We start from the raw sequence: 27,069 nt of genomic DNA, 5'->3' as shown, positions 1-27,069 counted from the left end.
TTATGTCAAAGTCGTTTTTATTCAACTGTTATCCAGCAATATACAATTCAGTTTATAAACAAGTGTCTGACCTTGTTTCCAATCTTTATTTAAAAATAAATATTATTGACAGTGAATCTTAATTATGATAAGATGTCTCTTTTTTTAATCAAAATGTCTCAAAAGAAATAATTTACTTTAATAAAAAAAAGGAAAGCTCCCAAAGAAAAAAGTAAATAAAAAAAATTCCTACACACAACAATCTACTAAAAATATTTTGCTTTGTCAGAAAGGCTTTGACTCGACATTTTCAGAGTCCCCTAAACATAAGCGCTCAACAGTTCGTGCAAAATGAAGACCTGGAGGGAAGTTCAGAAAAGGGACATACACTGAAGCAGCGGCGTCACCGAGTCCGTGCACGCCGCGGGGTCCAGACTCCAGCTTATTTGGAAACTAGATGCATTAGTTTAGGTGTTCTACATTTGTGTAACTTCCCCAAAAATATGATTCATTTATTTTTCACATGGAGTTTCTCATGCTTCTCTCAGTCTGTCTGTGTCCATCTGGTGACTCTGTCCTCACCCCGGGGCGGGGCAGGTGTGGGCGGCCGGGGGACAGGTGTGCGGGCGGCCGTGTCCGTCAGTGCCCCACCAGAAGGCCGAGGAGCTGATGCAGAGCTAACAGCAGCAGGGACAGGAGTGGGTCCGGGGCGTAGCTGGGGCCGGTGCCTGCAGGGGACGAGAAACCGCATGGTTAACGCCTCCTTCACGAAACCTTGAAAACCTCACAGCTGCCTGCGGGCGGACCAGGGAGGGAGAATTCCCACGCCTGCCCGGGCCTCTGGACCTCAGCACCCTGCTGGTGTGTGGTGGCTGCTTCCTTGTAACGATAAAGCATTTGGCTGCTGCCATTTGTGATTTACACCACGTTTTTTGTTATTTGTAAATTGTTGTTTACACACGTTTAGGAGCCTACTGTGGTCAGACACAAGGTGCCCTTGGCCCGGAGGGGACCAGGCTGGATTGCAGGTCTAAAGTCCAAGCCACGATTTTAGTTGACTAAAAAGACAGTATGCTCCCTCTCTATCCTCCTGGCCCCAATACTACGCTGCAAAGTGCCCTCCGCACTTAAGGCCCAGCTTTCCCCCTCCTCCAGGAAGACCCCATGACTGCACAGGACTCCAACTCCTCCAGCTCCTGCTGGCGCTGCACAGCTTAGCATTCACAAATGCTCAGCTTAGGCATCCTGATGTTTCTGTGCCTGAGTCTTCTTTCCACCCACTGTCAGTCCAGCCCTTGGGGAAGGTGGGGAGCTCAGAAATCCCTGGCTGCTGGAGGTGGCTGGGCTAGGATGCCTGAGGAGAGCAAGCACTATTCTGGTGGGAGGTCACTACGACCTCCTTCTCCAACACAGCCACTAACCTGGGGCCTGGCTTGCCACTGGATGGTCACACTTGTCCCTCCATCCCGCCTCAGCTGGGCTGCCCGACCAGAGCCCCATCTGCCTGTCATCAGGGTCTCCACCTGTTGCAAGGCCTCCTGTGCAGCTGGGGAGAGCCACCCATGAATGCAGGCTTCTCACCTGGAAGGTGACATGCTCCCTCCAGGGTCATTGACAGGAGCCCGTGCAGAAGTGCTGCACACGCCTCACGGTGCTGTCCAAATCCCAGGGGGACTGCTCACTTGCTTAGAGCCGGGCTGCATTAATGGAAGCGGTGCCCAGCCCCTCCCTGCTCACCCGCACCACCTGGAGGCCTCTCTCCTTCCTTCACCCAACCCAGCCGGCTGGGCTGGACCTCTGCCCCGGGAGGAAGCCCCTCACTGTGCCAAGCAGATGGTGCCGAGGCTGAGGCCACCTCCACTTAGCTGCCCTCGGGAGCTGCTGGCAGGCCGGTGGATCTGTGGCTTTCCTGACAAGACTGGGCCTGGACCCACAAACTCCTCCTCTCTCCAGGTGGAAGGGCCTTTAGGCTTGTCTATGCGAGGCGTTCCCCCATCTTGAGTCATTCTCGCTCTGGTGATAACTATCTGTGTCACGTGTTTACCTCGCAGGCCCAGTCTCCCCTCTGTAAAAGGAGGGGTTGGACAAATGACCCAGGGGCCAGTCCAGCTTGAGACGCCAGGATTCCATCTGCCCTTTTTGGGAAACACAGGCTGTGTCTGAACATCTGGACGCAACAGGGGCGGATGCCAGCCTCTGCACGTGGCGCTGAGCCCGCAGAGAGGCACGAGGACTGACAGTCCAAAAGGCGCTAAGCTTCCCCTTGGGACATGGGTTTTTCACACAGCTGTCGCTCCCGGCCTCCTTGCAGCTCCGCCCCAGCTGACATCCTCTTGCCGGCCGTCAGCGGGAAGACCAGGGTGCGGTGGCGACTCCAGAGACTTGGGCCCTCTGTGCTGCTCCTTGCTGTCACGCATCCCTGGGGAGGACGAGGGAGGCGGCGCTGGCGGGGTTGGAGGATGGCCAGGTGCCTGGGTGGGATTCACTGAGGCTCAGGGCACGGAGAATGGGGATGCACTGCCTCGGGGACACGGGGCTCACGTGGCCAGACTGGCTGCGGGCCTGCCCCGTCTCCTGGCCCAGATCTTCATGCTCCTCAAACCCTGACGCTCAGGCGGTGCGGGCGAGAGAGAACAGCCACCCGAGGCCTCTGGGAGCGGAGGTACGTGTGCAGTGGAGCTCCAGACGCAGCAGGCGCGCAGGGCAGGAGGGAAGCAAGGGGGCCAGAGCCCGCCCAGGCGGGCACCACGGCACTGTGGGTGGAGGAGGCACCAGGAGGTTTAATTTGCCTCCAAATACTGCCAACTGGTCTTCACCACTATTATAGCTTTACCCACTCGCATTTAAAAGTTTTACAACTGCACAAGATTTTCAAAAGATTGAAACAACCAGCCTGCCACTCTGGCTGGGCCAGAGTTGGGGCAGCAGGGGCTGGAGGGCTGGAGTGGTGGCTCCTGGAGGCTGATGCCTGGGGACGGTAGACACCAGGGTCTGGGGTGTGTTTGCTGGTGGAATTCTGTCAGGGACAACCAGGGTTAGCTCCTGGGTGGCACCTCATCCTCTCCCTGGCCCAGCATTGCCATAGAGGGGACCCAGGGAGGCCGTGTGGGGTGGCAGGCTGGCACCCAGGAGACAGGCTTCCAGGCTAGCCCTGTTGCCAGCTTGCTGTGTGACCCTGGCAACACCTTTCACCTCTCTGGGTCTTGAGTTATGCTCCATAAAATGGGGATGTGCAGGTGATTGGCTCCATAAAATTAATATGTGCACAGCACATCTCACCGGGTTGGGGTCCAGATTAAGCAAGATCATAGTGGCAGATTGTAAAAATGGCCACAAATGCCCCTCCCCCTTGTCTCCTGCTCCCAGCACCCACACCCTGTGATGGTGCCCTCCCACACCAATTCTGGGCTTGGCCACGTAGCTTGCTTTGGCCAATGCAGATTATCAAGTGAAGTAAGCAGAGGCTGGCCAGGCGCTTGCAGCCTGAGGCTCGCCCTTTCCTTGTGGTTCTTGGAACCTGCAGCTGTGTGGCCAGGACTGGGCAGCCTGCTGCAGGAGAAGAGCCCAGTGATGTCCCAGCTGAGGTCCCCCTAGAGCAACCAGCCCTCACTGAATGGGCAGCTGATCACAGATGCGTGAGCCCAACTAGAGACCAGCAGCAGAGCTGCCCAACCGACCCACAGAGTTGTGAGCTAAACGAACGGTTGTGGAGTAGCTCCAGGGCCACTGAGCTTTAGGGCCCTTTGTCACGCAGCAAGGCCAACTGATAGAATCATATACACAAAAGTGCCTCCCACAGAGGCCAGTGCCACGCAGGCAGACGTTACAGGGAGGGGCAACATAGAGACTCTGCCGAAGAGGATGGGAAAACCACTTTTGGGGACTGTCCTTCTCTCAAGAGGAGCATTTTCCAAGCTAGAACAGGCAAGGCAAACTAGCTCTCCAATACTCTGTCTCAAGGCAGACAGACATCCCTGGGTCTTTGGAGAGAAGGACCCAGATTTTGGAACTTCCTGCTACCTCACTCACCGGATCTCCAAACACTCTCTTTCGGTTTCCCAAATGAATTGGCAGAGTGAGGAAGACAGGCTCCCAGGCTGGTCCTGGGGGAAGGGGTCTGTAGGCCAGAACGAGTTAGAATCCAGGAGTCTGGCAGCCCAGTGTCCCCTTCCAGGCGCTGTCTCCTTGGAGGGAGAGTGACAATTGTCTAGCACTTGGTGGTGGGCCCCCTCAGCATCTGCCACCCCAGTCCCTGTCCTCGTGGCTTACTGGAGCGAGCCAGACTGCCCACTGCTGTCTGGGGCTCACCTTGACCCTCCAGGACAGGGGCCGAGAGGGTGCCTCTGACTCAGCCGAGGTAGGATCTCCTATCTGGGCCTCCAGCCCCCTTTATTATGCGCCTGGAGACGCCCGTGGTCCCAGGGACATGGAGGCTGCTATGTCAACGGTGCTAACAATCCGTCTCTTTCTGTACTTCCTCCTTTCCTAAGGAGTAACAGGAACGGCACTGGAACACGCAGAGGTTTATTTGTCACCATTAAGCCGGAAAACAGGCTGCTGGAGAGGTGACGGAAGCCCTCTGACGGAACAGGAGCGAGTTCGCTCTTTATATTAGGCAAGGCTCGCGGCTTTGCTCGTCACGCCTAAGGGGTCAAAGCCGCCGTGGCTTGGTGACGTTCACTCGCATTGGGCTGGTGGTGAGCGGGTGAGACGGGCCGCAGCCCCGGGAGAGGCTCCCACGGAGCCCAGAGGCGCGCCCAGCCCCATGGGCACAGCGGAGGCAGCGGCCGGGCGGCTGCTGCCTGGGGGAGCCCGCCTCTCCTTTCCCAGCAGGGGCAGACTCCCAAAGGCCCTGCCCAGAAACGGCGCGGACGCTCCGACACCTCGACGCCTCGCGATGCAGGTGGAGGAGGACGCTTCGCTTGGCCGTCCTCGGGGACCCTTGATCTGTCCACACTGGCCGGAGGCCAAGCTCGTGAGTGGCGGGTGGCGGGCGTGGCGGCTGGTCACCCGATCTGGCCTGGCCTCCCACAGGCGTGCGAGCCCCAAGAGGCCGGCGGCAGGATCACGGTGAGCTGCTCCCCAGCTGAGCAGCGAGGAGAGCCGGCCGAGGCAGCCGCTGTTCTGCCACCTGCCTGCCCGCCCTCTAGGACCACGGCCGGCTCCCTCGGCTCCCTGCTGGGGTCCGCAGCACCTGTGTGCTGGCATGGAGAGGAGAGGCCACAGCCCCACCCTGTGCAGGGCTGAGGAGCGCAGACCTGGCTGCTCCATGGCCATTGCAGGCCTGCTGGGGGCCTGGGCCCTGCAGCCAGGGGGCGGCCTGGGTCAGGGGTTTGCAAACAGGGCCCCTCGGAGTCCGGGGGTATCTGTGGTGTTGCTCAGAGGCTGCTTTTTTTCTTTTTCTTTTTTGCTATAGCTTAAAAATTAAAATTTACTCCCGGTTTGAGAAGAGTGAGTAAAATTCAGGTACTCTGAGGCCTGTTCCACCACAGACAGCTTGCGGGCCGGGCGGAGTCGGAGGGTCAGCGTGCAGGGCGATGCCGCAATGCCTGGCCTGCCTCCCGCTGCACTAGGACACGCACACGTGGTGTGCAGGTGGCCAGAGACCCCTCCCGGGCCCAGCGGCCAGGGCGCTGCCCAGCGAGCACGGCTGTGCTAACACAAGGACTCTGCCGAGGGTCTGAAGCACGGGCCCCCGTGTCCAGCACCGATGGCCCCTCACATGTGTCCTGCATCGTGCGCGGTCCTGATGGTCTTTCGAACAGGGCTCCTTTCTGGGAAGGTGAGACCCCCGCGGTGAGTCCGGAGGGCCTGCAACCGGGCGCCAGCTCGACCCTGCTCCCTCTGGCTGCGTCTGAGAACAGAGGAGCGGGCCGGCCCCAGCGACGACCACTGCACCTGCCCGGCCTGTAGGGCTGGGCCCGGAGACCCATTCAGCCATGGGGACGGGCAGCCGTCTGCCTGGGGTGCTGGGAGTGGCCTGGCTCTCACCCCAGTTCCCATCATTGGGCGGGCCCTGGCCTGTCCAGCTCCCCTCTGGGCCCACGCCGTGACCAAGCCCCGGCCGAGGGAGAAGGTCCCTGTTGGAGCGTCCTGGGGTCATGGTGCAAGTTTCTCTCGGGTGTGCAGGTGCTTGTGGCGCTGAGTGCAGAGGACATGTGGGAGTGCTCCTGGCCACAGTCACGCACCTGCCTCTGTCTGCTGGGGAGCCGTGCACGATCTGAAGCACCAGGCTGGAGCCGAGGGCAGTGCGGGGCACTCCTGGCCCTCACTCTGCTTCACCATTTCCCCACGTTCTCACCCCTGCCTCGCTGGACACAAAATACCATCTCCTACAGCACCCGGAGGCAACGGAACGGCGCCAAGGGCCCCTCGAGGACTCCCTCTGGTCTGCAGAAGGGTCTGGCTCGGGGCACAGAGTCTTACAAACTGGAACTTACAGTCCACCGTGTGGAACTTGGGAGACTTCCGCATAAAAGCACAGGGGCCAAGACCCAGCAACCCGGACCTGCTTTTCCTCCGAGCTACAGGCCAGCAGCTAGCTGCTCTGCTCAGCAGGGATCTCCCGCCCATGGCTCCCTCCTGACTCCAAGCCGGGCCCAGGGTGCCTGCCAGTTACCTCCCAGGCCCTTGCGTAGTCGGGCCTCCCTATGCCCAGCCCTCCTCATTCATCTCCATCACCTGACCTGGCCCCCCGTGGCTGGGAATTTGCGGCCTCTGAGCCAGCCCTGGAGTAGGACCCAGGCCAGGCTCTCGTCCCACCTTCGACCCTATGCTGCTGTGTGACGATGGGGGCAGGCCCTTCTCGCTCTGACATTCCTGGCTTCCTGATGGCATTGTGCCTGCCCCACCCTGGCTCTCTGCCCTCCCCTGGACGCAGCACCGGGCAGGCCAGGCGGCCCGGCTGCAGCTGAGTGGGAAGATGTCACCTTGCAAGAAGGCTGCTTCCCTTGTTGACGTTTTAATTAAAGCCTCTTCATGGATATTTATTCAAAGGGAGTCAGAGAGGAATAATCGAGCACTAACGAAATTGGAGAGAATTAATTTCTGCCATAAAATTAATGTGTGCTGGTAACTAGGGCAAAAACTAGGAGCACCCAATGCCGTTGGGTTAGAAAGGAAACAGATATTTGGAAGAAAAGTTGAGTGGGAGACGAGGGGTGAGGGGCAGATGGGATGTGGGTCCCTCGGTCCTGTGCTGATCCACTGGCCTGTCCTGCTCGGCCTGGGCAGTGTGTCCCCCAGGGGTGACGCCCACGCGGCAGCCTCAGGGTCAGGCTGTGCAGGAGCCGAGGCAGGGGTCGCCCGGCCGGCCGTTTTAGCCATTCCTTGCCACACCCTCTCCCCCCACGCCCGGTTCAGGCCTCTGCTCTGTCGGGTCGCAGCAGTGACCTCCTAGGGCGCTTTCCTGCCTCCGTTGCCCCCCCGGGGCCCACCCCCCTCCACACGCCCCTGGTGCACTCTCCCCAAGATGCAGGACCTCCGATGGGCCTCCTCTGGCCACAGGTGGGGCTCTCCGTAACCCTCCCCACGACCTCCCCCTCACCGCTCCCCTGCCGGCAGCCCTACGCCCACCGCACCTCCAAGCACCTCCAGCTCAACCTGCAGAACCGCCAGCCCCTCCTTTTTCTCTGTCTAGGTCTGACCTGTGCCTCGAGCCTGGAACAAGGGCTGCCTCCTCCAGGAAGCCCTCCCTCAGCACACAGGCTCAGAGGGCTCGGCACACGTGTCTGTGCTGTTCATGTGGCCCTTCGCCTCTGCTCCCTTCTCCCCGTCCCATAAACACCTTTCTCATAGCGTGTCCTACCTCTCCGGCCACCTCAGTGGAAGCCCAGGCGCCAGAGGGCTGGCTGCAGGCCTCCTGCTCTTCTCTGGCCCCAGCCATCGGCCCCACCCACACCAGGAATGGTGGCCTGGTGCTGGAGCTGATGGCCCCAGCCTGGCTCAAGCAGACAGAGCATTTAGGATAATAGGAGTGAAGCTGGCTGGCTCCTCCTGGGACTGGCACTCTCACCGGCACGTCACACTAAACGCAGTCCTCGTAACTGCAGGAGTTACTGTTTTAACCTATTTTACAGATGGGGAAGGCGATCCAGAGAGATGAAGTCACTTGCCCAAGGGCTAGCGTTGCCAGATGAAACACAGGACGCCCAGCTAAGTCTGAATCTCAGAGAAACACTGGATAATTGTAAGTAAGTGTAGATCCCAAATATTGCACAGCACACGCTTATACTAAAACGTTATTGGTTGTTCATCTGAAATTCAACTTTAAATGGGTGTCCTCTACTTTTATTTGCTAAACCTGGCGGCCCTACCAAGGCCACGCTAAGATCCGGGCTTGAACCCAGACAGTCTGGCTTGCGTCCCCGCGCCTCGCACGCCCCTCTCAGGGCAAAGAGCAGGCGCTCTCCTTCCCGGGGCCTCGCCTGCCCCCGCCCCAGGCTGCTTCCACGGGGAGAGCACGGGGATGAGGGTTCCGTCTGTGTTTTAACCTTCACCATGGCCTTTTGACGTGGCCAACTGTGTCGCTAGCTGCTTTCCAGCCTCCTAGTTCTTTGGAAATGAGGTCCTGCCCCAAATGACCCTTTAATGGTGTCATGATGAAAATGGTGAATGGGCCTCTCCCTGTGGTCAGGTGGCTGGTGTTGGCAGGGCCAGGGGCAGCCCGACCGCAGTGAGCATTCATGCGCTCCCCAGGTGGGGATGGGAGTCCTCACTCAGTGCCGGGCCCAGTCCTCTTGGGGGGATCCCCCATGGCCTTCCCAGATTTTCTAAGCTTTGAGGCTACCGGTGCTAATAGGCACGTGGTTCTCAGTTCTTGAGAATTCTCTCCATTAACTCTCTCAGTGGCCTCAGGAGGTAGAAACCACTTTCCCCTTTCACAGGTGAGACCCAGAGAGGTTAAGTGACTTGTCTAAGGTTGCACAGCTGATAGGCGGCAGAGAACTTATCTGCAGTGACTCCCTGGTCCCTGTGAATCGAGTCCAGGCTCCTTAGCCTGCTGGAAGCTCCTCCTGACCCCATCCCGTGGACAGTTCTGCCTTGCCTGCCCCCACACTGCTTCAGGTGCTCCCAGCTCCAGGCGAATGGGGCTGCCACAGGGAGACAGCGTGTGTCCATGCTTTCCTGCCCCGAGGCCTTTGCTCATGCTGTCCCCTTTATTAGATGGTCTTTCCTTGTCCTCTCTGCTACCCAGAGCCCACCCATCCTCCTCAGCTCAGAGGCCCATGCAAAGTGACATCCAAGACAGCTCCCCTCCGTCTGCTTCTCCCCCCATCGCCCCAGGCCCCCCACCCTGTCCTTTAACCTCCTTCTCACACACCAGCTCTCACCTGACCCGCTCCCCAAGTCCACTAACCACAAGCAGCCAGGCACCACCCAGCCGGAGGCCAGAGTGCCCTTTCCAAATGGCCCCCTGCCCCCTACTGCTCCATCTCCCCTGGCCCCGCCCCCCGTGCCCCCCACCCCTCCAGCTCCATCAGCATCCACACTGCTGTCCCTGTGCCCTCCCACTCACCCCAGGGCTCCCTCAGACTCTGTGTCTTCTGTGACTTGGTCCTGAGGCCCGTTTTGTCCTACAGGCTCCACAGGGAGTTCCAGACCCTCTGGGGTGTGTCTGCGCCACGGGTAGTCTACCTTCTGACCTGTCTCCTCTGCCGGGCACAGCCCGTCGCCCAGCACCTTGCCTGCACCTTGCAATCCTCATCTACTATTTGTTGAATGACTGAATGGCAGTCTTTCCAGGTGTCCCCAGTTGGTCTAAGCATCCACGAGGCACCAGACAGCGGCCAGATGCGTTGCATGTGGCGTCTCAGCTTTAATCTCCGGCACAAGCTGGAGGCTGGTCCTGTCACAGTGACCTGACCTTTCACCTGCCCAAGACCCAGTGCACACGTCCCTTTGTCTTTTTCTCAAACGCATTTCACCATTTTCCCTCTACTTCCCCTTTGTTCTAATTTCTTCATTAAACGCTTTTTGTTCTCATGTCACATGAGCTGTGTAAGCCGCTTCAAACTCTCCTTCTCTTAGAAGGTCACATGTATGTAGATATTTTATATAAAATATATTTGTATACTTCAGATAATTTGTATATTTATATATTTGGGTAGATATATAAATTTTTGAACTCTATCAGTTGCTTTCAAATCTTTCAAAGCAGTAGAACTTCCTTCTCAAGCTAATTGCTGCATGGAGCCCCGATATCCCAATCCATCAGAAGCACGACTGCTCTGGTTGAAGCTGGGGGCAGGGCTGGCGGCCCAGGGTTCCCGGGGACACAGTTTGGGAACCACTCACCGGAGGCTGGCCAGGGCCCCTTCCAGATCTAAAACTCACGGACTGGCCGATGCTGAGTGCTGGTGCGCCCATTACACAGATGCAGGGTGGGAGGCCTGTCAGGGCTGCAAATGAGTGGACCCTGCCCCTGCCCGGGGCATCCTAGCCCCGTTGAAATGCCACCTCTCCCTTCCGCTGTCCTCCCCAGGGCCCAGCACGCAGCGGGCACTCAGCGCCTGCTCAGTGAAGGCTGTTCAGTGTGTGGGTCCTGGCCTGGCCGGGAAAAGGCAGGGAGGACAGACCTGAGGCCCGGGGGCCAGCGGGGAGGGGCTGCAGGCCCCTGAGGCCAGCGCGGCTGGGACACAAGAGCGGTTCTTTCCTCCAGGTCCCTCCTCGACAGCTCCTGGATATTTCTTTCTGTTTCACACTGAGGACTTTTCTTTAGAAATACAATTTTACCGAAAAGGTTAACACATTTTAATTGCCCAGGGATTGTGCTCTGAAAATTCTGTAACACGTGCTCATTAAATAAAACTAGCACCGAGAGCTGCCCAGGATATGTCACGCATTAAAATATGACTCTGTGGACTAGAACGCGTCATAAATTATTGCCTTGTGTATTTTTGATACATTAGTCTTTAATGAGAATACAGTTACTCGCTCGCTCACCCAGATTCGATTTTTTAAATGCTTGGAGAAATGCATCTCCCCTAAGCTTTACACAGACGACAGTTATCAAGTGCTGGCCAGGCTGCACCCACTAGAGTGCCCAGGGTCCAGCAGGTGAAGGGGTCCCCCACTCTCGCCCCTCACCATCTGAAGGCTGAGTTAGGGGAGCTGGGGCAGGCTGGGAAGTGGCCGTGTCCACTTGCCCCGCCCGTTCTCTATCGTGTCCTGGCGACTGCAGGCGGAAGCATGCACTAGCATGGAATTCTCGGCCTACCGGGTCTGTGCCATGCCACCGCCTGGGACCTCTCTCCTGTGGCCTCCTTCCTGGAAGGTGTAGACTGAGTGTGCCGTGTTCAGGTGTGCAGAATGCCAACCCTAGGCACGTCTGCAGCCCCATCCCACTCATCCTGCAAGGCCCAACTTGCGTCCCACATGCACCCATCTTCCCATCCACGTTTCACCCACATATCCACTCATCCTTCCTTCTGTTCTCCATTCACTCATCCATTCACCCATTCACTTCTTTCCTTCCACCCATACATCACCTACCTTTTTCCACAGATTCCCAACCCACTCACCCTTCCATCCACGCACCCACCCACACGTCCACTCACCCTTCCATCCACGCACCCACCCACATGTCCACTCACCCTTCCATCTACCCACCCACCCACACGTCTGCTCACCCTTCCATCCACGCACCCACCCACACGTCCACTCACCCTTCCATCCACCCACCCACCCACATGTCCACTCACCCTTCCATCTACCCACCCACCCACACGTCTGCTCACCCTTTCATCTACCCACCCACCCACCCACATGTCCACTCACCCTTCCCACACGTCCACTCATCTTTCCCTCCACTAATTTCCTATACCCTCATCCATCCAGTCACACATCCTTCTCTTCATTCACCCACCAGCTACTTGTTTTTCTACCCATCCGTCCACCCCACCCCTCATGCATCCAAATAGTCCAAGCCCTATCATCTCTTGGCTGGATCATTGCCTCTAAAGTGGCCTCCCCACATCCACTCTGCCCCCACCTCTCCAATCTCCACGATCCACCCAGAATGTCATTTCCAAAAGAATCATGCCCCATCACCTACTTGCTCCCTATCCCACTGCCCTTAGGACAGAGCAAAGCTCCCATCCTTGTCATAAGGCCTTACAAAGGTTGACCCTTGAACTCCTCTTGCTTTAATTTCCCCTGCTGCTTCTCCCGCTTTCTCTGCCCCAGCCAAAGGAACTCTTCCTTGGGACTTCATATGCCCCTCTTCCTTCCTGCCACAGGATCTTTGCACATGCTGTCATCTACTCTCTCTCTTCACAGAGCCAACTCTTAACTATCTTACAGATTACAGCTCAAGTGTCACTCCCTCAGGAGCCCTTCCCTGACCAGATCAAGTCCCCTATTCTTTTCTTTTCTTTTCTTTTTTTTTGGTGAGGAAGACTGGCCCTGAGCTAACATCTGTTGCCAATCGTCCTCTTTTTTTTTTTTTTTCCTTCCCAAAGCCCCAGTACATAGTTGTATATCCTAGTTGTAAGTCCTTCTAGTTCTTCTCTGTGGGATGCTGCCACAGCATGGTTTGATGAGTGGCATATAGGTCTGTGCCCAGAATCTGAACCTGCGAACCCTGGGATGCTGAAGTGGAGTGCGCAAACTTAACCACTACGCCACTGGCCCAGCCCCAAGTCCCCTATTCTTAGCTGCCATAGCCCATGGGTCTCTCCTTTACTGTACCCACCATGGCTGCGGATTTCCGCTCACCATGTGACTATTTGATCAACGTCTGTCTCTCCCTCTGTCAAACTCAGGGCCTCCCAGGTCTTATTTACACTGTGTCCCCAGTGCTCAGCACAGTTCCTGCATGGAACAGACGCTCCGTGGACACTTGTGAATGAATCCATGAACAAACCAGCGCCAGGCCCAAGGAATGCGGGTTAGTGGGGACAGGGACATGAGGAAGAGCTGGGCCTGCCTCCAGGCACCCGGCCAGGCACTGACTCCAGGACGGGAAGGAAGTGCTGGGAGCCCTGGGGCAGCGATGGCCCTTCTGGGAGCTCGGGACGGGTGAGGCCCTTGGGCTGGGGGTCGGGGAAGCCTTCCTCCCTCTGTGAAGCCATCTCCCCACCAGCCCCCCGCCCCCTTTCTGAGTCCTGAGTTCACTCCCAGAGCACTTCTCGCTTGGTGTAGCCACCACGGCCAGACTGGGAGCTCCTCCCTGAGGCAGGGCTGGGCACCTGACGCTCTGGGCAGCCTCCTGCCCTTGGCCCTGGACAGACCAGACAGACTTGGCAAGGAACCCCCACCCCAGCTCAGAATGAGCCACGAGAGGATATCAGCTCCCCTCCCCTGGGTTTATCAAAGATCTTCCCCTGGGTCCAGTGGCATTTGTGTGGGAATCGATGGCAATAAAAGTCGTTATAAGGAGACTGACATGGCAGCGGGCCCTGCCCGGCTTAAAGAACACGGCGACTTCCCCCAGAAGAGCTGACGGGCAGGGGCCGGGGCAGTGGAGGGAGGGGCTCTCTGTCTTTGGAGCCTTCCATCAAACATCGGGGGAGCTCCTTCTCCCGGCCTGCAGTGGGCTCTCTGTGCTGGGAGGGAGGCGGGCCGCAGGGGGTGTGGAGGGTGCGCTGGGCAGGATGGGTCCTGCCTCCTGCCTCTGCATGCAGCCTGCTCAGGCTCCCAGCACCTCCCCACGGCGGTCTCCTCCTGCCTCCTCCCCATCAGGCTCTGGGTGCCAAGCAGCACTTTACTGGTGGCCATCAGGAACGGTGAGCTGCAGCGAGGGCACCCGGGCAGGTGTGAACACAAAAAGCAAAGTACAGGGGCATGTGTGGAGGGCAGGTGCACGTCTGAGCTCCATCACTTCCCGGGCCCATCTGTGCGGGGCACCGGCTTCCCCAAACAGGCGGCTCTGTCTCGTGCGGTGAGAGTCCTAGGGAGGGTGACACAAGCACCTCCTCTCTGGTCCAGCCAGCCCTGGAGGCTCTTTGGCTACTTGCCCATCACTGAGGGAGCCTTGTTCTTTCTGCTCCCTTCTCCCATGGAGACACCCGTGTCTAGCGCTGCAAACATAAGCGTCTCCTCAGAACTCGGCTTCCTTGCCGTCCAGAGGGCCCACTCCCTCCCCTCACAATGGCCTCCCCACTGAGGGCAGCCTGTGCAACAGGGAAGCGAGGCCAGGCAAGACACAGGCGCACAGCAGGCCCACAGCAGGCCCACGGCAGGTGCACAGATGTGGTGGTGTAATTTGTGGGTGGAACACGAGAAACCAGAATGAACTCGTGCTTGCTCCTGACTCACAAAAATAGCCCCCCAGGCAAGCATGAAGCTGTAGCATCATCCCATTTCCTACTCCCTCCCCCCCTCCCCCCCACCCCCCACCCCCGCCGAAATGGCATGGAGAGAGAGGACGACAATAGCAACTGGTGGAGCCACTTGCAATCTGCAGTACTTTCTGTTCTGAAGCTCCATCAGCTTCCTCCCCTCCCCTTTAGCTCCTGACGCTCATAGCACATGCCGGAGGGAGAACGGTCTCAGGGTGGAGCCTCAGATCGGAGCACCCTGTCCAGACACCGGGCCTCGTGAAATGATGCTGGGCAGTCAATGCCATTCCCACGAATGACGCCGACAACCACACATCTATTGATGGGGAGCAGGAAGCGATGGATCAGGATCCAACTCAAGTGGAAAACGAGAAGTGCAGTAATTATAGAGGGTAAGGAGACTAAGGTACACACAGTCACTCTAGGGTGCCCGGGGCTCTGAAAAGCCCAGAAGAGGGAGAATGTGTTGGCATTCAAACCCTGGCTCGCCGACAAGCCAGCCAGCTGAACAGAGAGAAGCACTGGAACAGTCGGAGGCAGAAGGGGACAGCTGGGACAGGCGACGAGTGTGACTTCCTCGTGAACTCCTCTCAGCCTCCGGGGGGTCCTCTTTGTCTCTTCCACCAGAATGGGCAGCTCCCGCCAGGACGGCCTGGCCTGGGTCGTTTCCCAGCCTTGCCCCTTAACAGACACCAGGTGTCCAGCTGGGTGACTCAGGAGGGGCTCTGTTCACAGTTGGCTTCCATGGACACGAGTGCTCTGAGCCCCATGGCAGCCGTTCTGGCCTGTAAGGGGGTCACTTCTGTGGGCGAGGGTGAGTGGGTGGGTGGTGGGTGTGTTAAAAGCTTCTGAAACGTGCACTTTGTCTCTTTTGTGCAGACACCAGGCCTCCGAAACACTCCCCTTGAACCATAAGACCAGCAGCTAGTCCAAGGTAGTTTTGATATTTCAGCCCACAGAGTGGCAGTGACGGAACGGAGCAGCCACTAACTTCCAGAAACAGCTTGCCCGGGACTGCCTGCTCAGGGACCAGCTCCACAAGGCCCACATCGCAATAGCCGTCTCATGGAGGGCACGGGCGGGAGAGGTGGCGACTGACGGCCCGATTGCCGAGCAGCTCCCGCAGCCGCTTCCCTGGCTTGCGGCTCACGAGCAGTGACTCCTAACGCAGAGGCGGCCAGCCTGGGTAATCCAACTTGGTACTTACAGCACGCCTTTCCCGAGGGCCCCAAAGCCACCAATGAGTGGGCTAATCTCCCCAGGAAGCCCGTCGAGGGAAGGAGGTCCGTCATCCTCCAACGGAGTAGGCAGGGATCAAGAGCAGAGGCTGGGCCTGCTAGCTGGCAGCCTGAAACTCCCCTGCAGCCCTCACATAAGGCGGAGTGGAGCTGCTCACTGCTCTGGATATGAGTTTCCAAGAGATGCCTGGGAACGGTCCACAAAGCACGGGCAAGTAAAAAAGATGATACTTTTTTTCTGTGCTGGAAAGGTGTCTTAAAACTATGCCGGCACCTCGCATAAAGCTCAGGGCCTTAGCCCTCAGCCAGGCCCGCGCCGCGGTCGACATGGGGCAGAACTGATCAATATCACATTACAAAGCACGTGACCTTGATCAGCCCCATGGACGCCTGGGGAATCCTTAGTACTCAGAGCTTTAAAAATGTGCAGCTGGTGTATTTAACGACAGGCTCCTGGGTGGCTCGGCTCCTGGTGACACTTAGAGAGGCTGGCTCTCTGCTCTTCTCATGGGGGCTGCCCCCCAGCTGGGGCAAGGGTCTGCGCTCCAGGGAGGGGCTGTTTGATGGAGCGGGGCAGGAGGAATCATGGAGAACTGCAGACAGGATGGAAACCTGGGAGACGTGCCCCTGACACACAATAGTGTTTAGGAAGAGGCAAGTATTATTATTTGTCATTATTACGATCCATAGCACAGCTGTTTCATCCTTAATTTGGGGTCCCCTGAAGCTGAGAGAATGGCTGTGCAGAGCTGACTGCCCACTCAGTGGTGGACAAAGGCCATTCCACTTGGTGTGACTTTCTCAATCCACAGGGCTCGGGGTGGGGAGGGCAGGCGAGGCCTCCAGAAGCTTTCCCAGGATTGTCCTAAGCAGGAGGTCAAAGCTCACGTGCCTCTTTCAAGCATGAAATCACACACCGCCTTCAGGAAGCCTCCTCAGCTGGATCAGGGCTACCCCCTCGGGACGCCCGCTCCCACAAACAGCCGTGTCCTGCAGTTACCTGGCGCCCTTGGTGCCCCGAGCTGGGTCCTGGCTGCCATTGCTGGCTCCCACTCACGGCAAGCACGTGCCTGACTGACGGGGGAGACGAGACCATGGAGCCGATACCCACACGCGTGCTGCTTCAGGGGTGGTGTGGGCGTCTGCTGCCAGCGGCGGGGCACAGCCACTGCCTTCAGGAAACCCTTTAGCTCTTTCTTTTGGGATGCCCGGAGACCCTCGCCTTCTCTTCTCTGGGACAACTTTTGCCAGATTCGTTTTATCCTTAATTATGATCCTCACGTTACACCAGAGCTGGAGGGAAGACTGGATTATTGAGGCAATGGTTTTTGTGTCTTCATGGATCTGGGGACATGGGAAGACCAGGTGACCTCTGCCTGGCCCTGCTGGCCGGTGCAGAGCCTCTCCCCACAGCGTGGAGCCTCTCCCGGTCACATGGCACCATTTCCCCGAGCTGTGTCGTCCAGGGGGCATGGGTCGAGAGCGGTGCCTTCACCTTGCCCACAGCCTCCTTCCAGCACGGTTTACAGTTGCCGTGGCGACGCCCAAGGATGCTCCCCTTGATGGCTTCCAGCAGTAACAGCCTCTCCAGAGCCGTCACATCTATAGCCTCGGATGTCATTCTCTCATTACTAATTGAAATATTGCGAGTCAGTGCTCCGTGTGGGCACCAGGCAGCTGGCTCTCTGTAGGGACCAGGGTGCCTCTCCTGGGGGCTGCAGCCTGAGGCCAACCAGAGGTTCATGTGCCATGGGTCTGAACCCCAGGTGTTTGCAGAGGGACCTCTCACCAACATGCAGGCCACTCAGTCACAAACTGTATTGTTTTAGGCCACATTCATCTTCACCATGGTGCCTTTCCTCGTAGAAGTGTTAGTCGGGAAGATATTCTGTTTTGTTTTCTCTCTTTTTTTTCTCTAGAAACGGCAACCAGCAACAAAGTGTTCATGAAAAATAGGTCAGCATTCGGATTAATTAGGAGCCAGATTTACAAACGTGGCTAAGCAGGGGCCAGTCTCCTGAGCCCGCTCTGCTGTGCTAATCCAGCCGTGTTATTTTTAAGCACAAATATCAAAATGTCTCTTGACAAATGAAACGTGAAACGAATGAGGTCTTGCACATAAACTTTTAGTGCGAATATGTATTTGGCTGCGCTGGGCACATATGGGCACAGGAAGGGCTTTCCAGCCCGGTGTGCAGGAGCTGGAGGATGGGCTCTGAGTAAGCCCACCCTTTCCTGGCGTTCCCAAAGCTGCTCCCTTGAAAAACAGAGCAGCACAGCACTGTCCAGGACTTCTGACTTTGTTCCAGGAGCAATCGCTTAACGGGTCTGGGGAGGCGGGTTGGGACCATCTCCAAAGCGGCCCATCTGAAACAGCAGAGTGTCCTCTTGACCCAGGCCGGGGATGAGCCTCTCTCACTGGAAGCTCAGCTCTGGGTTTGCCCCGGAGTTGTGGTGGGTGGGATCCTCCTTCCTCCCTCTGGGAGCCGGGTTTTCCCTTTGTCGCCCCAGACCCACCAGCCACCTTTCTCCACTCTGCTCCGAGCCTCTGGAGGGTGGCCTCTACGGGCCGCATCGCCTGGGCACCCTTGCCCAGCTCCCAGGAGGGCTTGGCAGATGGGAGGCTCTGACCGGACACTGGAGGGCAAGAGAAGAGTGCGGCCTTGCTGGGCCGCTGTGGGCGGCTGTGCCCCTCGACAGAGGCCGCAGGGCCTGTCAGCCAGGCCTTTCCACCCAGCTGGCGTCTCCGGGTTCTGTAAATGCTCCCTCCTCTTGCCCTCGGGCCAGGGGTGCTGATGGCTCCACTGCTGCCAGCCCTGGGGGCCGGCGTTCATCTTTGCTGGCTGCCCACCGTCACCCACACCTTTAAAAATACTCTCCATCGGCTTTCCCCCATGACCCTGTTTGAACGTGCCGTCTACTTTGCCAGCATCCTGACATATACACCCTGCAAACGCTCTTGCCTGTTAACCAAGGGGCAGCAGTCCTCCCTGGTCCCCTCCCCTAAGATGCTGAGAACTGTGAGCTGGGGAGGCCGAGCCTGAGGCCACCGCTTCGAGCTCCCTCTCGGGCTCAGGGGTTGGCAGCCTGAGTGAGCAGCGGGTCTGCTGCATCCCAGGGAGGCTCAGCAGGACCGAGCGCTGCTCACCGACACAGGCCTGTAGAGGGTTATCACTGCCTGCCGCCCCAAACACGGTCTGCAGGCATCACCCCACCGATAGCCCACAGCCTGGGGCCCCGGGTGGTGGGGTGAGATGGGACATTTAAGACAGCCTGGGTCCCTCCTTGGGATCAAGCCTATTCGGGTATGTCTGTGGACGAGTGGCCATCCAGCCCACTTCTCCCTGCCCAGGGTGGACCCAGAGGCTCTCAGCACAGCGCCTCTCCCAGAGCCACCTGGAGAGTGGAGGACACGGGAGGTGGAGAGAAACTGCAGGTTCTTTCGGAGATGGGTCTGCATGGTTCCTGGCCTGTTCAGTAGCTGCTAAGGGATTTGGGGTGACAGAGACCTTAGGGGCCACCATCCCCCTTAGCGGCACTGCCAGCCCTGGTGGGAGCCCAGCCAACTATGCTTTCTGGAGGGAAAGGAATACTGCCTCCCACTCTAGGGCAGGCAGGGGAGTCCCCTGGCCTGGGCCGCTGCCCTGGGCTATGCGGCCTTAACCTGCGGCCCCGTGGCTGGCGGGCACCCAAGGCCCCAGCTGCTGGGAGGTCCTGGGCACCGTGCCATGAGAACCCAGCTGACTGAAGGACCTCAGATCTTCCCGGAGGAAGGGCGCTGTGGGCGCCACCTTCCACGGAGGTGTGCCCTGCTGGGGGGATGAGTGGCCCTGGAGCCCTCTTGTGGCCAGCCCGGAGACCAGAGACCTGACCAGCGACTCCAGGCAGTCACATCAGCCTCGATTGGTCTCAGGGTAAGCGGCTTTGGCCAAGGAGAGAGGGAAATGAAAGCAGGAGCGAGCTAGTGATCTTGGCCTCATTAACATTTTGCGAGCACACCAAGTCCACGCTCAAAGACCTCTTTCACAGGGCGCTTCTTTGACCAAAGCCTTTAACTGTCCCTGTTGGCTCCGCTTGGCATTCAAGTCCCTCCGCAGGTTGGCCTCCAACTGACAACCACTCAGCTTTATCTCTCCCACCCCTCATCTCTGGCCAGAGCATGTAATGGCCACGGTGATAACAACAAACATTTATACAGCAATTTCCATCCTGAGCTCCCTCTGAGGTCAGACATTACCGTGTCTATTTTATAGACGAAGAAATACATTCAGAGATGTTAAGCCAGTTGCCTAAAGTCACACAGCTAGTAAATGGTGGAGGCATAGCTCACATCTGGGCTTCTGCCTTCCAAATCTTCTGCTTTGATGCTCTACTCACAGTCTGTGGAACACCCCAGAGGACTGCTCCAGCCTGAGACACACGTGTTTACTTGCTGGGGTCCAAGGGGATGGGGCAGAAAGGTCTTTTCTTCACCATCCAGCATCAACTAAGCCAATCACCCTTGAGGTCAATAAGCACTGTGCTACTACACCCTTTGTGTGCTGCACAGCGGCGGCCAGCTCCCCAAGCTTCGCACTCCCTGCCCCCGTGAAGAGACGAGGGTGGGGTCTCAGCTGCCAAGCCGAGGACTGTATTTCCCAGCCTGCCTTGCATCTGTGTTGGACCGTGTGACTGAGCTCTGCCGAAAGGAGGGGGGTGGAAGTGATATTTGCCACTTCAAGGCCTGGCCCTTAAAAACCTCCTTTGCCATTCTCTACCCAGGCTTTTCTGTGAGAGATTTGAGCCCTACCAAAGTGATGCGCGCAGCTACTTGCTCAGTCTTCCAAGAACGACAGATACTCAGAACCACTCGAAGGGTGTAAGAGAGAGGTGACCTCATCGTGCACTCTGCAGGCCTCAGTGTGGGCCTGGGGCTCAGTTCTCAGGGAACCGGGTGAGCAGGGCTTCCGGTCCCTCTTCCCTCATCTGTTGGCTGTGTGTCGATGCCCAGAGGGACCGTGGAAGCCACTTGCTGAAGACGGGAGAGTCTCCGGCAGCCTAGGTCCCTGAATGACTGCACGGAACAGAGCAGCCCCACCCCCACCAGCTCCAGAACAGGACCTGATGTGAACCAGAAATAATCCATTTGAACTGTGTGAAGCCATTGGCATTGGGAGGTTTTGTCACAGCAGCTAGTGTTATCTTAAATCAACCCGGCGATAGAAAGTTCCAAGTTGGGTGGCGAGCTTGGGGCTGTTCGGAGAGAGGCTCTCCTCAGGTCTCAGCCAACCCACCTTCCCACAGAACCGGGGGCGAGTCTTGTGGGTCACTCCGTGGAGCCAGAGGGGGCAGGCCTCCAGACGCAGCAGCCGCTGAGCCGCGTGGAGGAGGCCCCCAGAGAGGGTGCGACTGAGTGAGACACACCTGACCGCCCTCCAGACAGACTGGCCAGGCTCAGCTGTCCGAGGGCTGGGGAATCAGCCAGATGCAGGCCAGGATGCCCGCCACCTCGGGCTCAGCGGAAGGGCCCAGGAGCCTGCTTCCTAACAAGCTCTGAGGCTGGTGGCAGGTGACCTGCACCTCGACAGCCACGAGAACAGGATGTGACAGTGTGCTCCAGCCCTAGGGAGGTACACGCCACCGCCCCAGAAGGCCCCTCCCCGTGCTGCAAGGCTAGTAGACGCTCTCCGCTGGACTGTGCCTCACACAAGATGGAGGGCTGGGGTCCAGAGAGGGAGTGACTCGCCTAAAATCACACACAGACAGTGAGCGCTGGAGCTGAGCCCATCTCTGAGGCGCGTTTCTGAGCTGGCAGGGGGCGGGGGTACCTTGGGAGGAGGGACACACTGGCATCAGTCCCTTCCACCCTCCATAAACCCCCACTACTGCTAAGCGGCCCCTCTTCCCAGAGCTGCCTGCCTGGCAGTCAGTCCATTTTGCTGACCTCTGTTCTCTGACTCCACTGTCCATCCTGTGTCCCTGCCTCTGCCCCAGCCCTCCTGGAGCTGAGCCACACAGCCAGGCCCACTCGCTCCGGCTTAGACAAAGCCTGTCTGTGCCATTGAGTCAGGCAGTACTTACACCGCCTGAGTCAACCACCTCCCCTCCTCCCACTGTACCCGGGGTGCGAATGCCCCACCCTCCAGGCGCTGAGGGGTCCAGGAGAAAACAAGGCACACCACTGTGGGAGCACAGCCCGCAAGGTCCAGTTTTCCAAACTCAAGAGAGAGCTCCCCACACTCCAGCCTCCTGCGCACCCGGAGGTCGCCGGCAGGGCAGCCCCCATTCATCAACACGTCGTCGACGCTTCAAGAGGGCAACAGTAAAGACCGGAAAACAGCAGGAAGAAAGCCCAAGGGAGGCTGCGGGAAAGGCGCCCCGCGCGCCCTCAAGTTAACGCGGACGACCATGCGTGCAAACCCCCCGCCCCCCGAGCTGGCGGCCCAGGCAGGAGCCAGCCGGCGCGCTCCCTCCCGCAGCGCCCCCGGCCCCGCGCGCGCCGCCCTTACCCGAGCCGTGCCTCTGGCGCAGAAGGACCGCCCGGCTGGGCGGCAGCGACGCTGATGAAGCTGCGGCTGCGGCCGCGACGGTGGTGGCGGCTGCGTGGGCCGCGGAGGCGGCGGCGGCTTCGGGGACGCCAGGACCCCGGGCGGCGGGAGGGCTCGCGGGAGGCGGGCTCTTGTCGCCGCGGCCAGGCTCGGAGGTGGCGCGGCCCGCGGCTCCGGTGGCGCCCCCGTGGTTGGCGTTGGCGGCGCTGGCGGGGCCGTGGCGGCGCGGCCCGCTGCTCTGAATGTGGGACACGGCCTCGGCGGCCTGCATGTTGGGCGGCGCGAAGCGCGAGAGCACGCGCAGCAGCGCCTGGGCCTTGTGCTCCTGCGTGTCGTCGTCGCTGTAGTCCGACACGCGGCACTCGTACACGCCCTCGTCCTGCCGCCGCACGGCCGACAGCCGCAGCCGGTGCGAGATGTCATTGCCCTGGACGCGCACCGTCTGCAAGAGAGCGGGGGCTGGGGTCAGAGGCCCGGATGGGCAGGCCGGCCACCGGCTGTCCTGGCCAGCAGTGCAGCCGCGCCCACCCTTACCATTGCGCCCCCAAGTGAAGCACCCCAAAACTTCTTGGACCCGGGTTTGCCCATTATCACGACCCAGTTTTCCTTTCCCCCTGTGTCTCCCCAGTGGCATGGGGATCCCAACTCTGATTGGACCCTGGATCTCCCTGCACATTGCATTGTGTCCCCAGTTCCCCATCATCTTAACGAAAGGCTTCATATTGCCTTGCCCTGGCCGCACAAACATACGCTTGGCATCTTCCCACTGCTCTCCCTTCAGAGCCGCAGGACCGCCCCACCTTCCTTCCTCGGGCACCTTGGAGAAACTTCAGGCTTGGCCTCCTGCAGCTGACCATCCCGCTCTTTCCTGCAGCAACGCGCTACAACTGCCAGCACCGGCTCCGAGGCACGGCCCTCGCACTAACGTCCCTTTATTCTAGAGTCTGCCGGGCCTGGGTGGTGTCCGAAAAAAAGCCGTCCTGCCTTCAAACTACACAAATACCTGCTCCCGGGCCCCGCCCTTCACCCCCCCTCCTCCCCCAGCAGGCGACGCTGCGGCGGCGGCCAGACCCCGGCCTCACTCCTTAGGAACCTGCCTTTCGGCGCGGCAGCCTGAAGCTCCCGACAAAGCGCTCCTCCCACGCGGCCCAGCCGACTCGGGGCAGCCACGGCTCTGGGGCCCTAATCAAGCACCCACGGCACCCTCACCTCTGAACCGAACCACGAGGAGGCCCTGGTCATCTCCGGGCCCTGACAATTCCACGCTCCAGCTGGGAAAGGCTGAGTGCCTCTCCTCCCCCAGTTACGAACCTCGCGACCCCGGGCCGCAGCCTGGCAAGGCTGCCCCGCTTCCCTCTCCGCCAGCCTGCAACACCCAGCACCGCGACGCTGCACGCACGCCAGGGAGAGGCTGCCGCGGAGGGCGCCGCCTGGGCGCCGGGCGTGTGTGGCGCGGGGGAGGGGCCCACGACCCAGAGCCCCGGTGGCTGCCAGGGCGGGAGGCGCGCGCTCCAGCTGCCGGGAGACCTGCCAGTAGAGGAGAGGCACGGCGGCGCGCGGGGCCTGGACGCGCCCTCCAGACGAAGGAGAGTTTTACAGGGGAGCCCAGAGCGGAGGAAGGAGATTCAGGGCTGCGACCCTTGGTTTACACAAAAGAGAACCCAATCCTGCTACCGGCGACAGATGGCGCCCCGACACGCCAAGCAGCCCACAATGCTCGGCTGCGAGCAGGGCCCTACGCCGCCGAGCCTTTCTAAAAGGGAGGAAGCTGCGGGGCGCGAAGCGGCCAGAAGGGGTCTCCCGCGGCCCGCGCTGGGCTCCACACTTACGCTGATTTTAGTTGCATCCTTATTTGCTACCTAAAATGCAAAGAGGGAGAGAGAGAGACAGAAACATTAGGCTGTCGGCCTTCAAGCTCGGGGAACTCAGATGCAGCCCCGGCAAGGGGACCCACCACGAGCCGGCTAGGAGTCGAAACCGCTCAAGATGTGGCCGGGGCTGAGGGCACGAAGGACATCAGGATTTCCAGGAGTTTTACCGGGAAGGAAGCAGGGCTTGGAGCTAGCAAGAGGCCTGGCCAAGGAGGGGCTGCCCTAGCACATCTGCCGGCCAGAGGGGAGGCTGGATTGCCACCGGGGTGGGAAGGTAGGCCCATCTCCCTCCCGCGGAGTGCCCTCATTCACTGCTGTGTTTGTCCAAACTTGGTAAAAACCTAGATGGAGAGGCCGGTGGACAGAACACAGTGGGAGACGCGAGCAGTAACTCCGGGTGGGACCCTGGGTTGAGGGGAGGTAGGTGTGTGTGCATGTGTCACTGCATCCGTAAGAGTCTGTGGTTTGAGAGGCAGAGCGGCAGTGGGGTCCTCGCTCTGTGGCGGCTGGAGGTGACCTGCGGCTTCTCTACACCGTGCTCTGCCCCCCTCTGGAACCCAGCCCAGAGGAGCTTAATTCCTTGGCCCTGTGCCCTGGGGACCTCAGAGTGGCAGAGGGCAGGGGAAGCCTGGCCAACCAAGTGGTCTTCCTTCCCCACCCAGCACCCATCAACTCTGGACCCACAGCCAGTAAGCAAGAGCAGCAGAACTGGATGCGGTGTGGCTTTTTAGGGGCTGGGCATGGAGTTCGCGGAGGCTTCAGGAAAAGGGAATGAATCCACAGGATTTGGGGGTAACACTGCTGTTGTTGGAGATGCTGTGGGGATGGGGAGGGTAGGAGATGGGCTGCGCCACAGGGCGGCGCCCTGCCTCCTCGCAGGGGTTACCCCAGCCGCTGGGGCCTGAACCGCAGGAGCCACGGCGCCGCGTGGGCGGCCGGTTACCTTGCTCCGGGCGCCGGGCACGCTGAGCGCCAGCTCGTGCAGCAGCTCCCGGGGAGGCTCCTTGAGGTACCACCACTGAATCTCCAGCGAATACGAGGTGGCTCCGCTGGCCCGGAACGCGCAGGGCATTTCGATGTCGTCTCCCTCCCGTACTGTCACATCTTTGGGGACTTCAGTAAATGTAGCTGGGGGCGGGGGAAGAGAGAGGCGTGACCATCTGCGGGGCGGGGGCCTGGGGCAACCCGAGGCGAGACAGTCCGTCCCTGGCTCGCTGGCCTTGTGCTTCCCACCCACCAGATTCATGCGTGGCCCGGGCGCTAGCAAAGTTCGGTGGAGCAGCTGCCGGGCCGCAGCAGAGACCGGCTACGGCTGCAGGCTTCTTCCCTCTGGATCGGGCGGGGCAGCAGGGATCGCTTACGCTTCTCCCCGGCGCCGGGCTGCGCTACGAGAGTCAGGCTGGGGCACGCCAACTCCCGCGCCCCGCAAGCCGCCTTTCCGTAGCCGGAGCCCCGGTCCGGCTTCGAGTGACCCGGGCGCGGACGCCGCTGCTGCGGCGACGCTTCGCTGCTCTCCTCCCCCTACCCCTCTGGGCCCGGGCTGCACACCGGGATTGCTGGAGACCGTAAAGCCTTCCCCTTCTCTTCCTTCTCCTCCTCCGCGGCGACTGGGCGGGCTGGTTCCGGCGGCCTGGCAAGGACCCCCCCGAACCTCCCGCGGCAGCAAAGTTCCCGCGCTCACCGTCGGCCACGAAGAGCAGCAGGGCGTGCAGCAGCAGCGGCGGCAGGTATCCGAGGGCACCGAGCCGGTTCCGCTGTTCCATCTCCCGCGGGGGGCGCGGCGGCGGCGGGGGCCTGGGCGCGGAGAGGCGGCGGCGGTGGCGGCAGCGTGGGCTCAGATCCTGCTCGGGCTCCGGCTAGGACGCCTCCGAACCTGCCATGGCCCTGCGCGGCGCCCCCTCCCCCGGCTGCCGGCGGCCGCCAATCAGCCCCGCTCCCTCGCCGCCTTGCCCAGCGCGGCTCCGGCGGGGGGCGCTGCGCCGGGTGCGCAGAACGCGAGGTCCCGCCGGGAGGCGACTGGCAATCGGTCCGTGCCTCTCTCTATTCGGCCGTCCACCGGACGGTGGGGAACCGCGGTTCAGTCTCTGCCCGGCGGGCCGGGCAGGGGTTGGGCCGCGCCGGGACCCATCCCTGGCCAAGGGAGGGAGCGCCTCGGAGCCGCGAGCTTCTGCCTCCTGGTTTCTTTCTGGTTTGATTCCTGACTGCCACCTCCTCCGGCTCCCGCCGAGCTCTCCTGCCACCGCCCCCGCGGGTGCCTCCGCGGCTCTTTCCGCAAGGCGAGTGGGCGCTCAGCCGCGGCGCGCAGACCTGGCGTCCGACCCAGCGCAGCGCGGGGAGAGCGGGTCCAGCGCGGCGGACCCAGAGCCAGCGAGAGGCGGGGAGAGGGGGAGGGGGAGGGGAAGGGGAAAGGGAGGGAGCGGTCAGTGGCTGGGCGCCGAGCTGCCTCCACCGCTGCATCACCCCCGCCCTCCCCTCCCCTTCCAGATTCGGCATCGTCCCCGCCCCAGAGCGCGCCCCTCACCCCCCCGCGGGGGGTCGCTTGCAGGGACCACAGTCTCTCTGGTTGGAACGCAGCCCTGCCCTGTACCCTTTTTGGCTGAGAGTCCTCCCACCCAAACTATCCCTGGCTTCTTCCCAATCTCCATCGCCCAAGACGGCCGCTTATCCCTGCATCCCGGGTGTCCCGCGGCCCTCTCCGCAGACCCTCGCCCTCAACTCCTTACCCCGCTTTGGGCAAAGAGCTGCACCGCTCTTTGTCCCAGGCCCAGGCCATGGCGGGTGGATGGGCACCGGGGGCCCGGGAGAAGGGCGGAGCGCTGTGCCGGGCCGGCGACGAGGCCGGTGACGGCGGCGACGCCAGGAGTCTGCAGTGTGCGAGCGAGAAGTGAGCGCAGAGCGCCCGGCGAGCAGGTGCCTGTGGCGGGGAGAGCGCACGAGCGAGCAGCAGCCGTGAGTGACGGCAGAGGCGGCGGGGGTGGGGTGGGGAGCGCCCGGCACGACTCAGGGCCCCGGAGGTTCCCGGACTGGGGTGGGATTCCTGTGCCTCGATTGCTGCCCCCTGCGCCCCAACTCGTTCTTCGCCGGTCGCGGCCCTCGCTTTACCAGGTGCAAGGGGGCTCCTGAGGCGGCCGAAGGCAAAGGTTGGGTCCACAGGCGCGTCCTGGAGCCCATC

General features: G+C 60.2%; 1 protein-coding gene and 1 long non-coding RNA gene across 2 annotated transcripts in view; one reads left to right on the top strand and one right to left on the bottom strand.

The window, feature by feature from the left end:
- On the bottom strand, window positions 1–26,758 carry VSTM2B (V-set and transmembrane domain containing 2B). The gene is made up of 6 exons (XM_008528299.2): window positions 26,621–26,758; window positions 25,579–26,204; window positions 24,841–25,025; window positions 23,856–23,885; window positions 21,988–22,468; window positions 1–707 (listed from the first exon to the last, which is right to left on the bottom strand). The coding sequence occupies exons 2-6, from the start codon at window positions 25,658–25,660 to the stop codon at window positions 619–621; spliced, it is 867 nt and encodes a 288-aa protein (XP_008526521.2). The 5' UTR covers window positions 25,661–26,204; window positions 26,621–26,758; the 3' UTR covers window positions 1–618.
- LOC139085411 (uncharacterized) overlaps window positions 26,724–27,069 on the top strand; it is a 109,896-nt gene continuing 109,550 nt past the window's right edge. Inside the window, exon 1 of the long non-coding RNA XR_011543665.1 lies at window positions 26,724–26,846. This is a non-coding gene — a long non-coding RNA (uncharacterized lncRNA). The remainder of the gene's footprint in view (window positions 26,847–27,069) is intronic.

This window comes from Equus przewalskii, chromosome 9 (assembly GCF_037783145.1).
Source record: "Equus przewalskii isolate Varuska chromosome 9, EquPr2, whole genome shotgun sequence".
In the NCBI taxonomy this organism is placed as follows: domain Eukaryota; kingdom Metazoa; phylum Chordata; class Mammalia; order Perissodactyla; family Equidae; genus Equus; species Equus przewalskii.
The sequence above is the reverse complement of the archived record's forward strand: the minus strand, read 5'-3'. Positions and strand labels throughout refer to the sequence as shown.

Coding starts and splice junctions, on each gene's coding strand:
- VSTM2B (XM_008528299.2), bottom strand. CDS start 25,660: ATGGAACAGCGGAACCGGCTCGGTGCCCTCGGATACCTGCCGCCGCTG. Junction 22,469..23,855: donor AGGATGCAACTAAAATCAGC/GTAAGTGTGGAG, acceptor GCTCTCTTGCAG/ACGGTGCGCGTCCAGGGCAA. Junction 708..21,987: donor GCGCCAGAGGCACGGCTCGG/GTAAGGGCGGCG, acceptor CGTCCCCTGCAG/GCACCGGCCCCAGCTACGCC.